Source organism: Branchiostoma lanceolatum, chromosome 7 (assembly GCF_035083965.1).
Source record: "Branchiostoma lanceolatum isolate klBraLanc5 chromosome 7, klBraLanc5.hap2, whole genome shotgun sequence".
NCBI classification, from domain to species: domain Eukaryota; kingdom Metazoa; phylum Chordata; class Leptocardii; order Amphioxiformes; family Branchiostomatidae; genus Branchiostoma; species Branchiostoma lanceolatum.
Window position 1 is genome coordinate 19,060,846 of NC_089728.1, and position 16,817 is coordinate 19,077,662.

At 39.7% G+C, this 16,817-nt stretch overlaps 1 protein-coding gene across 7 annotated transcripts in view; it reads right to left on the reverse strand.

Annotated features, from left to right (window-relative positions):
- Nucleotides 1–16,817, reverse strand: part of LOC136438051 (granule associated Rac and RHOG effector protein 1-like) — a 49,951-nt gene that overhangs the window by 31,180 nt on the left and 1,954 nt on the right. Inside the window, exon 1 of one of the 7 annotated variants that reach the window (XM_066432714.1) lies at nt 736–976. The exons of the other annotated variants lie outside the window; for them this stretch is intronic. Within the exon in view, the coding sequence (XP_066288811.1) occupies nt 736–738 (3 nt within the window). The 5' untranslated portion in view covers nt 739–976. Of the gene's footprint in view, nt 1–735; nt 977–16,817 lie in introns of those variants that run through there. 7 annotated transcript variants of the gene reach the window in all.

Genomic DNA, 16,817 nt, shown 5'->3' on the forward strand with positions numbered 1-16,817 from the left:
GGTATCATATGTCACAAACCTTTCTTAAAACTTCTCAACACTTTTCTTCTTTCTTATAATATCTCGAATCTAAGTTGTGTTTGTGATCTTGAAATGTCTGGAAGTTCGATGACAGTGACATGTCCTTTCCTTGTAGGTGAAATTCAATAGCACTTCTGAAGTTTATGGAATGCGGAAATCTGATTCCCAAAAACAAACGGTCTTGTTGCCCTGCACCTGACAACTGGGATAAACAAGTCCTGACTATCTTACTATAACTACTAAATACTGTCTTTGTAATCATTATCAAAAGAATGATAAAAGCATTCTGTACAATATCATCGCTACATATTAATGTTCAAAATGCTAAATGATATCTTTGTTTTTGGAGATACAAAAATATTTACAGAGAGAATTACAGTCAATAACTAATAACACAATATTCTACATAAACATATTTTGATAGAACCTTTAGGAATTGACTGTCAAATATATAGTTACTGAAAGCAAATGTTTATAAAAAAATTTCTGACTGCATTTTTTTTATATTACGTAATTGTTACAATTATGTTTTCCACAAGAGTCTACTAATTAGCATAGAGTATCAATACATACCAATAATCCAAAACCGTTTATGTTATTGTCTTCATACACAATCTATCTTTAATCACACTTTCTAAATATTCACACAAATAAAACAGTACAACAAAATTATATCATTGCCAAAATCATTGTAGAGTCTATAATCCAACATACCATTCAAAATGGACAGTCTTCGAATAGTGTATAGAAGTTTCCCAGCCAAAATCTTCTCCCAAAATCAGAGCACAACTGAATGTTCAAGGCCCGCTAATAACTAGGCAAGTTCCGCTATCCTTTTAACTATCACCTGCCTATCATTACAATCTGCCAATCAGAGGCCAGCTAGATAAACAGGTTAAGCTGTCTGTCCAGACACAACACAAAAGTGGAGCATTTCCCAGTCTGACCCCAGCCCACTGAACTTGTAAACCACTTGTACTTATTAGGTTATCATAGGAAAGGAACACTACAGTGTCGACAAGTAATTTTTAGCAGGAATGAAAGTGACCTCCCCGATTTGGTGCCGTGGCGCGGCCCCTGCCAATGGATGGGTGGGACCAAAGTAGGGCCTGAGGGGTGGGAAACAGTCCCAGTCTAAAAAGGAAGTGAGTGTGTCCCTCCAGGGGAGTTGGACTGGCCCTGCGGCAGGCTAACACAAAACCTCTGTTCTGCTTCAGGGTCCCATGTGCTCATGGGATAGGAATGCTGCCAACAGTTGGCCCCATTTGGTGTGGGCTGTATTCTAAACAGGTTAGCCAGAGAGACCGATCTCCAAGCAGATGTGCGTTCGTTGCTCCTTTGCCTAGTACTGTAAATACATTTAAGTTTGTGTGGTTTTTATTTCTCGCTAAAGGGAAAATGGAGTGTGCATGGTTAACGTTATTTTAAGTTAGCAACAGTGCTACAGTCACATACTGCTACAGTATTGGACACAAATGTTTGCGGCAGTTTATAGTTCGCAGTGAACATTTCTGCATTTACGGTAGCACATAGGGCAGCAAGTTTCCTTGACATTTCAGTAGCAGGGTATATTTTTACACTAGAGGCACCTCCTCGAACACCATTTTACGTCCCTTCCGAAAGAGGGGTGCAGCCCCAACCGAGATGTCCTGCCCAGGATTGAACCGGGTCTCCCAACTAATTGGAACAAGGAGCTCAACTGTGAGGCTGCTAGCGATTGACCTACATCCCTCAAGCAGATGTAGGGAAACTTTTCAATTTTGAAAAGAATACATGTTATACTGTAAATTTTGTTTGAGTTTGCAACATGGCAAAAATTAAGAGTTTGGATATTTTTGTATCTATGGTTACAACAATAGCCTACTTGACAGTGTGATGAGTTAACAGAGAAGTGGACCATGAAATCTGTGAATATTCAAAGACTTACAGTAAACTGGGTGGTCTAACAAGAAGAATACCGTAAACGTTTTGGCAAACTTAAAAACACTGAAAATGCTTGTTCTGTCATCTGTCGGCCTACCCCATTATTTTAACCGCAAACTTAAAACCATTGCAAACACTCCATTGTTTCTTGACTTCGAAATCAAACCCCCAACGAACTAAAATCTATTTCCAGTACTTAATTTTATGATGCATTTGAGTTGACTGCGACATTCAGAAAAAATAAGTAACAAAAAAAAAAGGCCACAACTGTTCCAATATAAAAATTTACATGAACCCCCACACACCAAAAACTGCAAAATCAAAAATATTGATAATATTTCAAGATTAACATCATTATTATCAATCATATCTCTAAATGGTACACTAGCTGCCCAAAGGCATTGTGGGATACATGACCTTATTGACCTATCAGATGACCTGAGTTGACCTCCAGCTGGGTGATGTTCAACAGGGCACTCTGGAAACAAACTGTTGGAAACACTCATTTGACCCTTATGACCTTTCTCAACCCCTGTTTCAGCTTATACCAGTGAAAACGCCCCCCCTTCCCATCAAGAATAAAAGGATTAAAAATTTTTCTGTCCAACTTCTTTTGCAAGATGTTTTTTTCAGGGGATTCTGAGCTTTGGGAATTGTTGGGTCTTTACCTCAAAATCTCTGTATGTCCGAACCTCTTAACTTAATCCGCGAACGCACACAGAATTCAGACGACTGTCTCAATTTCCGAGCAGCTACTCAAGACTTTAATCCCGCACTAGCATTCTACACAGCTCACTTCTTAGAGGAAAATCTTCCTTTAACGCCTAACGTCTTAGCTAGACACAAGATAAGTCTACGGATTGTATCAAGATGTGCTGAAGATTTGGGTGGGTGTGGCACTTCAAAATTTCTGTATCCAGACATTCAAAAGTATGAGAACTGCATCTAAGAAAAAAAATAGACAAACATAGGAGTGAGGATAGATACCTGAAAGAGTTGAACAGCGCGTTTTTCCACCAGACAAGTCTACAGAAAAGCAGTTGTAGTTTTCCCAATCAGTTCCATATTGTGGCTCTTTCACAAGAGAGGGTAGTCGTGCCAACACAGTGCCGAGATGTAATTTTAACACACTGTGTGATCAAGAGGCTACAAAAATAGAAAGTACGAACGATAAAGACAGGGACACTGGATGGACCCGAGGAATTTGTCTTAGTGCCGACAGCCAGGGTCACACCGCCACCTCCTGGAGTTATTCTTGGTGTTCTCTCTCCAACAACTGGGGCACCACGGACGGAACTGTTCCATATGCAAAACTAGTTATCTCTGGCTAAGCTCTGATACTATCATCCTACAAGGATCTTCAAAGATGCCCCGTCTATATGTATTAATGACTTCCTATTACGTTCTTGACAGGTAGGAATTCTTCCGCTGTCAGCAAAGCAAATCAAATAAATTATAGTATGCTTGAAATGTATGTTATTAGCAAGACATTTAGTTTTTGATTAGTTTATATATATGTCATGAACGACTTACCTTAATAAAAACTATTACATATCTGTAGGTAGAATCTTTGCAAGATTGAAGAGAAGAGTGTATCGGTTGGTAGTTCCAAAATAGAAAGGAACGGTTCTCACGAGAAAGAAGAAAAATGAGTTGTAACAATACTATAAATACAATGGCTTATTACGTTGTATAGTCAGCTGCTTAAAGGGGAGGGGGAATAAAAAGACAAGCAAGCATCACCAAATTCCTACCCTGGCTGGCTGTCTATGTTTAGTCCAGGGGAATTTGAAGGGTCAAAAAGGGTTACCGTCCCTGCTACTTACTGTTGGCAGCCAGTGTTATAACAGCTGGTATGTTGTCTGCTGAACCCCCACACTTGCCCCTTGACATTGAGTCAGTGTCTTTTTATTTTCATTTTTTTTTTCTTGTTGAAATTTTGTAATATTCGAAAGACATAACAAGGGTTTAAAGGAACTATTTGTGCACATTTTATTTTGATAATGTATCAAAACTCACCTAGGGCAACGCCAATGCTATATCTTGGTTCATGGACATTTTTAATTAAAATTTTAGAAAGAGGACAAAATGAAAATAGCACACTGTAATTGTGTAAATGCATTTAAGTTCGCATGGTATTTATTTCGCGGTAGGGAGAAAAAGAGTGTTCGCAGTGGTTTTAAGTTTGCGTTTGAAACAATAGTAGCGCTACAGTCACAGGCAGGCAAAACGTTTTGTGGTGTTTTTTTAAGTTTGTGCCGAAGAGTTCACCGTGAAAACCGACAGTCCGCGAAGGTACAGACTTTCTCCTAAGGGCTTGTTCACACTTGTGCATGTATCCAAGTCTTTATGGGTTGTGCATTGACATTTTTTTGCCTAGGTAAAGTTTGCAAGAAAGAAGTTATTTTCAACTTTGACTAACCGTTGAGCAGCCTGGTTATCGAGCCGGAAAAAAACAATTTTTCGGCAGCAAACTCTTAAGACAAAAATTGTAAATACGCAACTCATACAGGCTTAAATATACACTCAATTGTTAATGGGCCCTTAGACTCTGTTTTCATGTTGATCTTCAAATTCAGGAGGAACTTATAATAATAATATACAAAATCAGAACCAAGCAAACTTATTGGTGTAGCCTTTTATCATACAATGTATTTTTAGTTTGCCAAGAAAACATTGTATAGAGAAGTGACAATGTAATTTTCCCCCATTGCCTTGACATTACAAACTATGTACCAATAAAAATACTTTTCCAAGAAGTTCATAACAAGCTAGTGTGAACAGTAGAATTGATCTTAATTTATTGAATGAAACTGTGGCCATGAATGGAGTGTAAATTGGCTCCATACTGAGTGTAGCCTGGATGCCAGACCCCCAATCTCAAGGGGGCCTGTTGTAGAATTTCCTGGGGGCCCGGGGGCAAGTTGTTGGCCCTAGCCTGAGTACCAGCCTCCATAGTGACCACTCACTCACTCATAGTGACCGCTGGCTCAAAAAAATCATGATTACAGGTTTGTGTAGCAAAACCTTTGTTGGATCTGTTGGCATGTGTGGTGGCTACCATCTTGAATTTTGACATCACAGGGTCGCCATACCATTTTATTGGGAGGGGTGTTTTTTTGGGTCGCTAGCGTTCTCTCTATTTTTAACAAATCGCCACACAACTATCACACATTCAACTCAAAATGGGAGGGGTGTTTTTTGGGGTCGCTAGCGTTCTCTTTATTTTTAACAAATCGCCACACAACTATCACACATTCGACTCAAAAATAAATAAAAAATTCAATACCAATTCATACCTATAAAAAGATTCCGTAATCGCTAAACTAACATAGCAAACCTGAAGTATATGTAGCACAAATACAATGTACTTAACTTTTTTTTGAGCCAGCAGTCAATAGCAAGTGATATCTTTTTTAGCCAGCGGTCACTACGGAGGCTGGTACTCAGGCTATGTTGGCCCTAGAGCCGAGAAGTTGGCCTGTGTAGGCCCTGGGAACTGCCTTGGATCCAGGCTATACTGAGTGATGTTACCTATACAAATAGGACTCAATTGGGCTTTAACAATCTCTAACAGTGATTCACAAGTAAGCTTAATATAAATAGTTCTCCGCGGGTTTGGATACAATTACGAAGGAACACGACTGCTAGAGGAATACAAATGAACGCAAGTTGTTTTGGACGGAGATAGTAACACCAAGGGCATCTAAGGTAAATGTTCTCGCCAATAAAGATTTTCTTAGAACAATCTAACTCAAACTGATGGGAGGGTACTTAGTTGCTCTGGATACTATCTCCTACAATCCTAATGGACAGATGGTGAGGCCACACCAATTTTATTTGTTGATTCTCGGATATTTTCAGAAAAAAATTGGAGCGACAGGGCGAAAAAAAGAAATAAAATAAAATTTTTTGCAAATAGTCTGGGGTGCAGATAAGGGATTACGGTATATAACATAAAGAAGAAATTGAGGATTATCTTCCTTTGATCTAGTACTATAATTTCAGTAACAAAATTACCTTTTGCTATGTAATATATGGATGGACACTGAGAAATAGTTTTAATAAATGAAAAGCTATAACTTATGATAAAATGTGACCACACTTTTTAGGAATATGCAGGCCTTCATAGTCTACTTTGATGGCTATTGAGTTTTACAACTCAACAGATAGTAAAATCGTGAGTAAAAATTTGTTAATGGGAATAGTGACCCAATTTTTTTTTAAAAACGGGAAAAACAGGCGAGGCGATTCCGAAAAGCAACAAAAAAATTGGTGTGGCCTTATGCATGTATTGTATCTACTGTAATTCACTTTATCTTCACGGTAGCAAAATTTCATGGCGTAAGGAAAATTGACATTTTCACTGAACTTTAACTTCACGGTGGCAGCAAGTGATTTACAGAACAGATGTGTAAAAGTATCATAAATAATTACAACAGGTTTTTCACGGTGATTAGTTCATGGTACAGAGGTGACCGTGAAAACAGTGAATATAAAGTTACAGTGAAAGAAACAAGAATTACAGTATGCTGTGGTTTTGGCGCAAAGGCACCACACGTAAACATTCTCCTCAATAAAGAATTTCTTAGAACAATCTAATACAAACTGATGGGAGCTTTTACCTTATTAGTTGCCCGGATGCTATCTTTGCAATCTTACTAGACAGGTTGTTATGTTGTGGTATTGGCGCAAAGGTACCACACATAATGTTTTGTCAATTAAGTTTTTCGTAGAACAATTTAACTGATGGGAGCTTTTTATTTTAACTGCCCCGGATGCTATCTCTGCAATCTTACTAATACTAGTACTAGATACACGGTGTATACCATATCGTCTGAGGTACCACTTATAATACCAGCGCAACCGCGGTTCATATCGCCCAAAGGCCGTATATTATTTCTGTCATACCTACCCGAAGAAAACAACGACATTTCAATATGAAATGTGCCAGAAGTTGAGAGAATTTTGTGTCCTCTGAACAAAAAAATTATAACGTCAATTCCAACGCCTGAACCCTGCATTCAAATTTTCGACAGCGGCGCAACAGTGTTCGAATTATTCGATGGAAGCCCGCTCAATACGACTTCAAAGTCTGGGCAAAACTGCAACATATAAACCAGTCCAGAACACTGGTATTGAACGTTATTCCCTGCCCAGGTATGACATAAAGTCGGTTATAGTATAAACTCTATGTATGCTACATGGTACTGGTCCGAAGGTAAAGCAATACGGGACAACACATTCATGTATATATTTTGTCTCCAGGCCCAATGGAAAATAAATGTCACATTACTTCCACTACCGATGCTACATATTTTCACAAGCGTTTTTCACTTGGGTCGTACTAAATGTATAACTTTGTCCAGTTAACGAGTTTAGGCCTTAGGAGTCAGGGCATATGCTCAAGTTATTGCAATTGGGTCTTGCAGATGGATGCATGAGAAATCTGGGGTGAAAGGTTCGGTTTGTTTACTACTGTCAGCTTTTCTCAGAGTTTAAGCTAGTAACCATCCATTTTTCTTTCCATTTTCATAAAATAGACCTTTCTGACTTTCAGGTTGAGAATAACTATTAAGATTGAAATTTGGGTTCATACTTTTATGAAGCCTTGGTTTTATAGTTTTTATCTAAAATTCTTTCCTGTGGGAAGCAGTTACTGTAACTGCATTTAAATTTGCATGGTTTTTATCTCGCGATAGGGAGAAAATGGAGTGTTCGCGAGGGGTTTTAAGTTCGTATTTGAAACAATAGTGGCGCTACAGTCATTGGTGGGCAAAATGTTCACGCTGAAAGTTCAAAGTGAAAACCCGCAAACACAAAACCACCGCGAACATTTCTGCATTTACGGTAACGCTGCTGTCTGCCCCAGACAACTGTCCTGACCAGCTGTTGACCCTGTCTGACCCCTGGCCATCAAGAGTGTCACCTCCTAGTACAGATGTGCTCAACATTTCTACTGAAGGGACACCAATACTTCCTCAGAACCCTAGCCTGGATGCCAGACCCTCCGATCTCTATATTATCTATATTCACTTTCTACAGCCAGTAGGTACCCATCTGAGTAATGAGGCTGTTGTAACATGCTATCTATTGTGTTTATCAGGGTATATAATTCGGGGGGGGGGGGGCTGTTGTAGAATTTCCTTGGGGGCATATTGGCCTGTGTATCTGCTGGGCTTTTTCTAAAGAGGGTTACAGGGGCGCTGCTACTAGATCACATGTGACCAAAGTCTTCAACTTTGACCTGTCTTACAGTAATTTGGTCTTAAAAGTAAGAAAACCTTAGAATCCCCCCCATATCGACTTCGAATTCTACAAGTTCAACACTGTCTTCCGGCTTGGAACTACACTTACTTGCAATGCTGCCCCTTGCAATTTTTCCTAGAAAAGCCTGTATCTATATACATGTAGCTGGTATACCTGCCATTTTATTTACAAACCTTTTGACAGACAAGGACGACGTGGCACTGCACTCAAGTATTTTTACAGTGCAATATACCCATTTTTACATCTGGGTGGAGTGAGGAAAGTTGCCTTTCCTAAGGGCACAACATCGGTGGCGCTAGGGCTAGGGGGATTCGAACCCAGGACCGCTTGGTTCTGGGCCGAACACCCTGCTGTTACGCCACACGACCGCAACACACACATGTGTAGGCCCTGGAAACAGTCTGGATCCTAGGCTACCATTCCCCCCTCCCCAACCCTGCTAAATATGCATGCCATCTCCAAGAATAACAACCCCATCGGCAGAGATCAGGGCAGTGTACACAGTCTACCTCCCAAGAAAATCAGGTGTTACCAGCGAGAGGCACGTAACACAACCATCCAAGCAGGGGAAGTTTAACCTTTGTTCAGCACCCCCCCCCCCCCCTTCAGCACCCCCCCCCCCCCCCTCACTGGACCCGCCACACGGTGGCATTGTCGCTGCAGCCAATTGAATTGACAAAGCTTAACAGATTTCATCGACCAAAAAACTAATCTTTTTAAGCTGAGTGTGTTTTGTTGTCTTTTTGGTCATACTTGTACGTTTTGAATGATATTTGAATGTAAAAGGTATACAGCAATAAAGGTTATATTGTTCTTACTGATACTGAAATTTCAATAATATTCTGTATATGACTTTAAAATCGTACCTTTATCCTACGATAGCTTCAAAAATATCGAAGTCGTTAGCTTGAAAACTAAGTTTTAAAGTGAGACCAACTTTTAATTGAGAAGCAGTTTCATTTTCAGTATGACATTTTAACACCAGCCATCTTGCCGTTAGGTCAAAAGAGACATCTCAATTAGTTACAATATCATATTAATTGCTTTTCAACAATGTCATATGGAATAAAAAAAATAACCCTCAGGGACCAATACTGTTAGAGATTTGACATTTGAATTGAAGGTAAGCTTTAATTTCATATGCGTCTGTTTTACTTGAGTCGGAAATCACGGTCCATCAACAATTTTCGCAAATTCAGGTCAAGGGGTCAAAAACATCTAGACCACGATTTCACGCAACCAGCGAAATATATAGGTCAGAGTTTGAAAGCAGGTCAAAAGATGATTTTCAAAAGCCTTCGCTCTAGCTCTGTCTATTTATAATCCATAAAAATCTTACATATAGCCGGAGGCTAGCAAGCCATCTGTGAAAATGTAATTACAGTTAGACGTCATATAGTGTTACTGGATTCAGTCCCTAATGAATTTGAAATCTGTTATCTATTCAAGAAGAATTGATTCAAATGGCACCCAACCATGCATGAATAGATGTCGATAGGCATGTGATATCGTGTGTAGGTGTATTTGCGTCATCGCTTTAAACAGACCTTTGATGAAAAAGATGATCTGATTGTGATACGCTTTAAACTTATATAAATTCTTCACATCAAAGGAACAGCGAGCACTTGTTTCGTAGCAACGTGCCACAGGCCTAGGGCAAAATACATTATTTCAGTTTTCTGCAATACGAGATTCATAATATTTAGTCAGTATTCTCGGTTTTATATTGCCCCAAAAGAGCCAACTCATCTAGTTTCAACATGATATTAATAAAATTACACTTACGTACACATATACAATACAAGAAGAGAGCTACGCGGTTTGGGGCATGTGATGTCTTTAATATGTGAGTCTGCTCTGTGATAGAGGCTTATTGGTTGCACAAAGACATCAACGGCCAAAGACTGTGGTCTTGGCGGTCATAACACAAACTGCAGTGCAGGAATTACGTACAGTATTGGTGAGTTTACACAAATCTAATCGTTCGTTAAAAATACGAAATTGCAGCAAGGGCGGGATGGTGGTAACGTTGAGCGGGAGGCGAGCCCATCCGTTCAGAACGGTGGATGCCGCAAATATGAAGACGGGACGAGCGGAGGTCAAAGGTCGCTTCCTCAGCGTAATTCCCTACGATTGGTCGACTGACCAATCCTACTATAATTACACTTACGTACACATATACAATACAAGAAGAGAGCTACGCGGTTTGGGGCATGTGATGTCTTTAATATGTGAGTCTGCTCTGTGATAGAGGCTTATTGGTTGCACAAAGACATCAACGGCCAAGCCGAAAGAAGTGAGGGCCCCAAACCGCGTAGCGGAAATGTAGTTAGCTGTAGGGGTAGTATTGAATCTAAAATAGAAAGTAGCTAGATATTCGAGTACATGCAAAACAGTCCAGGACTGGCGAAGAACGGGCCGCAGAACGTCACCGGGCACTGTCGAACAGCGTAGAGTCAGGCCGGAAATGTGCGTCGGCGTGTAGCTCTCACTTAGTACTGTGAAGTGGGCCGTGGGCGGGTAATGGGGGTCTTCGGTACGCAGCTGGAGCTGGTCTTGATGCACTGTCAATCTGGCTGAGCTAAACTACTCTAATCTACTCTACTAGTAATCTAATCTAATCAAGAGTTGCGGCTGTGCGAACCCAGACTGGTGACGATCTCGCTGCAGGGCGCTACCGCGAACTCCGAGTCGGACCGGAAAGTAAAGTCACATCGTGACGTGGAGTGGGTGTACTGGGCGCCTTGTGCAAGCTGCTGTAGATGCGCACCGCAATCTCGAGTCCGTGTAGGTACGGGTGGAAAGGGAGAGAGGCGGGCGCTGAGGAAGGACCGCTCGTGGAAAAGTTGTTTACGTAGTTCACGGGAAGAAACATGGCTGCCAAAGTCTCGGGCGTCTCGCGAGACCTGCATCACTGGCGGGAAGTGGGGAGGGGGGCTGTCGTTCCGGTCGCTGTGGACTCACTGTCTCTGTGGACGTTATGGGCAGGCAGGAACGGGTGTGCAGTCCCAGGCTGGTGAAGAAAACTCGCTGCAGGACGTCGCCAAAGATTACGAACAGTGTAGAGACTCAGGGACGGGTGGAGCCTCTCGCTTAGAACTGCGAATCCAGGTGGGCAACGTTACTGGCGGCCCATGCACGCTGCTGTGGTAGTTGCACACCGCGGCCCTGCTGTCTGGTCGGCGTCGGGCCCAACGAGGACGGCAACCCGCAAGTTTCTTGGCAGATTCGTGTGCCTCGGTAGTTGGGGAGCGCCGCACGGTAGGTTGAAATGCTTCATAGTGAAAGCTCGAGAGGGGAAAAGTTTCCGACGGAACGTTGAGCGGGAGGCGGGCCCATCCGTTCAGAACGGTGGATGCCGCAAATATGAAGACGGGACGAGCGGAGGTCAAAGGTCGCTTCCTCAGCGTAATTCCCTACGATTGGTCGACTGACCAATCCTACTATCTTTTTGTTCAAGTTTTTTTCTATAATCTTAAAAATTTGTCAGCAAATTGTATGGATATCAATTTTCGAGCCCAGAATGAGAACTGAAACATTTAAAGCTGTACTTATAAATTAGAAAAACCGTTAGATGAAAAAATTGGTAAAACTGATACAAAATGTATTCATTCATGTATCAATTTTGATATTTGAAAGATGTATGAGCAACTAGACAGAGATATACACGTATCCTTGTATCTGTTGGCATGCTGGCTGTTGCAGAAAACTTTCAAATTTAGCTTTGGGTTCAGTTCTTTGAGTGGTTTTGGAGTTTATCTTGCACGATAAACCCTCTCTGTGTCAACTATCTTTCAATGTCTACAACCATGGCTGTGCTTTAAATAGATTTTGCTACTGGCCAGAAAATGTTAGCTAAAATCCCTAACCTGACAACTACTGTAAAGATATTTATTTTCACGTTGACATAATTTCTCTGGTGAAACAATTCAGTAGTACACAAGTTCATTAAAACAATGGAAACATATATACTGTATGTGTGGTGTTAATATGAATTCGCGGTGGAGGGCGAAAACCGGGAATATAAAACCACTGCAAAAATTTACGGATTTAGAATAATACTGGCAAAAATACTGTAATTCTTGTTTCTTTCACTTTAACTTTATGTTCACTGTTTTCACGGTCACCACTGTACCGTGAACTAATCATCACCATGAAAAACCTGTTGTAATTATTTATGATTCCTTCACACATCTGTTCTGTAAATCACTTGCCGCCACCGTGAAGTTAAAGTTCAGTGAAAATGTCCATTTTCCTTACACCGTGAAATTTTGCTACCGTGAAGATGAAGTGAATTATAGTAGCCTTGGAAGAGGTCTGCGTTCTTTGAGTAGTTCTCTAGTTTAACTTGCATTACGCCCACTCTGTGTAAACTATCTTTGGATGTCAAGAACCATGTGCTTCCTATAGATGTTTTAGAAAATATAATGGCCGGAAAATATTTGACAAATTCCTACCTTCACCAAAAATTCGCAGGACATTAAAATTTCTTGCCAGATAGCTGTTAGACAGAAAAGCCGTTAGATTCCTTGAACTTTTAATTGGTTAGCCAATCGGAACGTCAAGGACCATTCCATTGCAAGCTACTCAAGGTCCTAAGATAAGGGTGGGGCAAGTTCAAAGTCTGGTCAAAGAATTTGAAGTTTTCCAACAGTTATGAATAAGAATGTAGAGATTATAAGACTTAGACGGTACAATAATGCATACTGTAAAAACTGAAACAGAGATTGTAGGCATTACTGTAAACATTGACATTTTTGCGTCGTTTTTTGATGTTAACGGTTTTCGCTATAAACTCTTAACCCCAAACAAATATACTTAAAATCACTGTAAAAAGGCTTGTTATGTTAGAAAGATGTCTTCTGCCCATCTATTACCTTATTTCAACCGTAAACTAAAAACCAACGCAAACACTCCATTTCTTCCTACGGCAAAATTAAATCACTCAGTGTTCGAAATACCCACCTGCAGTCTGCAATTTGCAGAAGGATTTTCAAAATTGCAGGAGAAAAATGAAACAATTTGCAATTTTGCAGAATGAAAGAATCAGGATCAGGATTCAATGGTTCTCAATCTTATATTTGTATATTTTTTCTTGTTTCAAACTTTGCTTGTAAAAATCAACGATAGAGTGAGAGAATAAAAGATTAAAGCAATATTGCAAGCTAGATATAATATAAATAGGCAAAAAATTAGGCATTATTGATATTAGGTTGAGAAGGTTGTAGTATGGAGGCTTGTATATTTGCAGAAAATATTTTCAACTTGCAGAACAAAATTTTGACATTCTGCAATATTGCAGAACACTGGAAAAAAGTATTTCTACCACTGTCACTGCAAACTTAAAATGTAAACCTGAAATAGAGATTGTGCGCATAAACTTCAGCTATCAGATCGTACAGAATCATACATAAGCTATCATACGGTATCGTACAAAGAAATCTTGTGTGTTGGGGACGTGGAAGTCCTTACTACTATCTAAAATGTTATTTCCTGTAATTTAAGGTTTTAGATGAAAAAAAAGGAAATATAGTAATTATAAGGTACATACTGTACACATTATTTCTATGCAAATTGGAACGCTGATTCAAAACTTTCATAACTGACCCCTAATACTAATAGAACAAAAAATACAGATCGTTTTGTATAATTGCAACTTTCCGACATCACTCCTACGGAAACAGTGTAACAATTAACAGCGACAACATAATCTCCCAACTCATCAGACAACTTGTCCGAGAACCTTCTAAAGCACCTACTTCAGTGGGGTTCTCGAACGTTGGTATGTGACTCTCAGGAACGTTGGTATGACGCCCAGGCAGTGTTGGTTAGAAAGAACAGGCACTTTTCCTGGCAAGAATTCCAACAACACTCTACGAGCACACAGCCATTTAAACTAAAACCTTTTACTGATAACACTGCAAATATCACTGCTTGCTACTGTAAGTGCATTTAAGTTCGCATAGGTTTTTTTCGCGCTAAGGCGAAAATGGAGTGTTCGCAGCGGTTTTAAGTTCACGGCAGCGCTATGGTTACATACTGCTACAGTATTCGACAAAAAATGTTTGCGATGGCTTTAAGTGGAACTGCCATTGCGAAAACCTGGAACATAAAAGCACCGCAAACATTTCTGCATTTACAGTACTTTGGCTTGGCTCCCATGAGGAATGGAGTATTTAGACTTCTCTGCATATTGTTTATTTTGGTTGCTACATGCTTGAGCTTGTCCCAAGAGTATAGTCTGAAAATTCCCACTGAGATACCATCTGAGGAGAATTTTTCTGGCATGATACTCTGATAGGCGCCAGTTCTCAACACAGTATTGGTTCCTAATTGAAAGACAACAGTGATTTAAGTGGATGGTAGCATAGATTCTGGATCACAAGGTTTCCGGGTTTGAATCCCAGTTTTTTTCATTTATTTATCAGTTTACCAATATCATGAAAACATTGACTGTTTTTATAAATCTGAATTTTTCCAACGACAAAAATCACAACCAAATTAACTACTTACAATGTTCTGACAATGAATGGAAAACAATAGATGTTGCTCAATTTCAATTCTACTTTTACCAAATACCTTTACATGTATAAGTGGCGTTGTGAGGCATAATGGTACGGTGTTTGGCCCAGGACCCAAAGGTTCTGGGTTCCAATCCCTTGACATACCCCGACATTGTACCCTTGGGAAAGGCACGAATTTCCTCACTTCGTTCAGGTGAAAATGAGTACCTAGCTTCGGCTAGGGACGTGCCTCGGATAGGACGTCAAATGGAGAACCACACCTCGAGTACATACAAAAGAACCCACTACCACTTATCAAAAAGATTAGGGTTTCTTCCTAGTGTGAGTGGATACTAAAAGAATGGGCTTGGCTTAATACCTATATCTTTACTGTCATCACTACTGAGTCATGCCTAAAAGTGTTAAAGTCAACAGAAACAATGTTGAATCTGAGATGGTTGTTCAACGTGTTCTATATGACCAACAGTGGATACAAATTCCTAACCGTTGACACATCCTATACATAGAGTGCTGTATAGACTTACCTGACTATTCAGTCTACAGTCAGGGTTCGAAATATACTATACTCTGCAATCTGTGATTTATAACAATAGAGTACTCTAAGCTCCTCTTCCTTTAGCTTAGCTAAGGCCAGTTTGATTTCTTGATTAACAGAATTTTTGAAAAAATGCTAGATTGGAAAATCAACATGACAACAGAATTTCAGAGGAAAGTTTGTACTTTGGTGCACACAATTTCAGGGAGTGAACAGGGTCAGGTGCAAGTTTTCACCCCAGCCTTCTGTTTTCATGATTTTTTTGTTGCTAAATTCAAGAAAAAAATCTGTTATACAACAAAAAAATCCGTTAACCAAGAAATTAAATTGGTGTGGCCTAATAATGCTAATATTTTTTGCCTAATTTAAAAAAGTTAGGATTGTAGGTGGTAATTTACAAAAGAAAAATGAGTTTTGAAATTCTGAAGGTTTACCAAACTACGTCATTTAGTTATTGTAGAAACTAAAATCTAATGGTTGGCGAGCAGACATTGTGGCAATGTACAGTTCTATTTTTGTTTCAATGGCTGTTTTCCCAGTTGGAGGGATGGTTATTTCCCATGCATCTAATAAAAGAAATGATAATCGCCTTTGCTGGCATACTTGTGCCAAGTATAGTAAATGAAGTCCCTGTATTACCCACCAAAACTGTTTTTTTTTAAATATTTCTAATCTATCGATGGGAGAAGCATATTGTACAGGGATACAAATTTGCAGACGGCAAAAATATGAAATTATGACCCAAAGTTTGGCCACACCATCTTATTTTGTTGTTTCTCATATTTTATATTCTATATCCTATACTTCTATTTTGTACTATGTTCAATAGTTGTTGTGGCCATATATCATACCATGTACGATTGTCATGCAATTAAGTTTCATAAAAGTAGAAAGATCAACTGAAAACACTGTTTGAAAGTCTGTACAAATAATGAACATAGAGAATTATAACTGTACACAGTTAAAGAGAAACAATCTAGTTAGATTCAAGTGTTTCTCTGAACATTTTTGTTTAACTTCTTGTTCTCTTGACAAATTTCACTCGAAAAAGACTCAACAACCAATAAAATATATTGATGTACTGTGGCCTTATGTATAGATTCTATACCAGTTAAATACCCAGCGCACGTCACAAATAGCCAATGTCTGCCACAGACAAAACATGAGATCTCCAATAGCAATGGCTGGGTATGAGAGACATTCTAACGGGAATCTATGGCTTGCCAGACCACCATGCTAGAGCGTAAACACTGTAGAGATACGTCTGTAACATACCAACACCTTACCAAAAAGGCTAAGCTTTACATAGTAGTCAGCAACACTGAAATAATCGGGAGTCCCGACGTACGCAAATTTGTAGCTGACTCCGTCCCAAATATCTCAGTGTTGGTTGCGTTAAGCTCCTGTCTTTTCATAATGTTATTTACCCACACAGATGAACTGTCATATCCTGAGTGTCATCCTGTTTAGTTCCAGGCCCTCCCTTCTAGAACTGTCATGCTTCAAATCAAATCTTTATTTGTTTAAACCAACCTCGCAGAAGT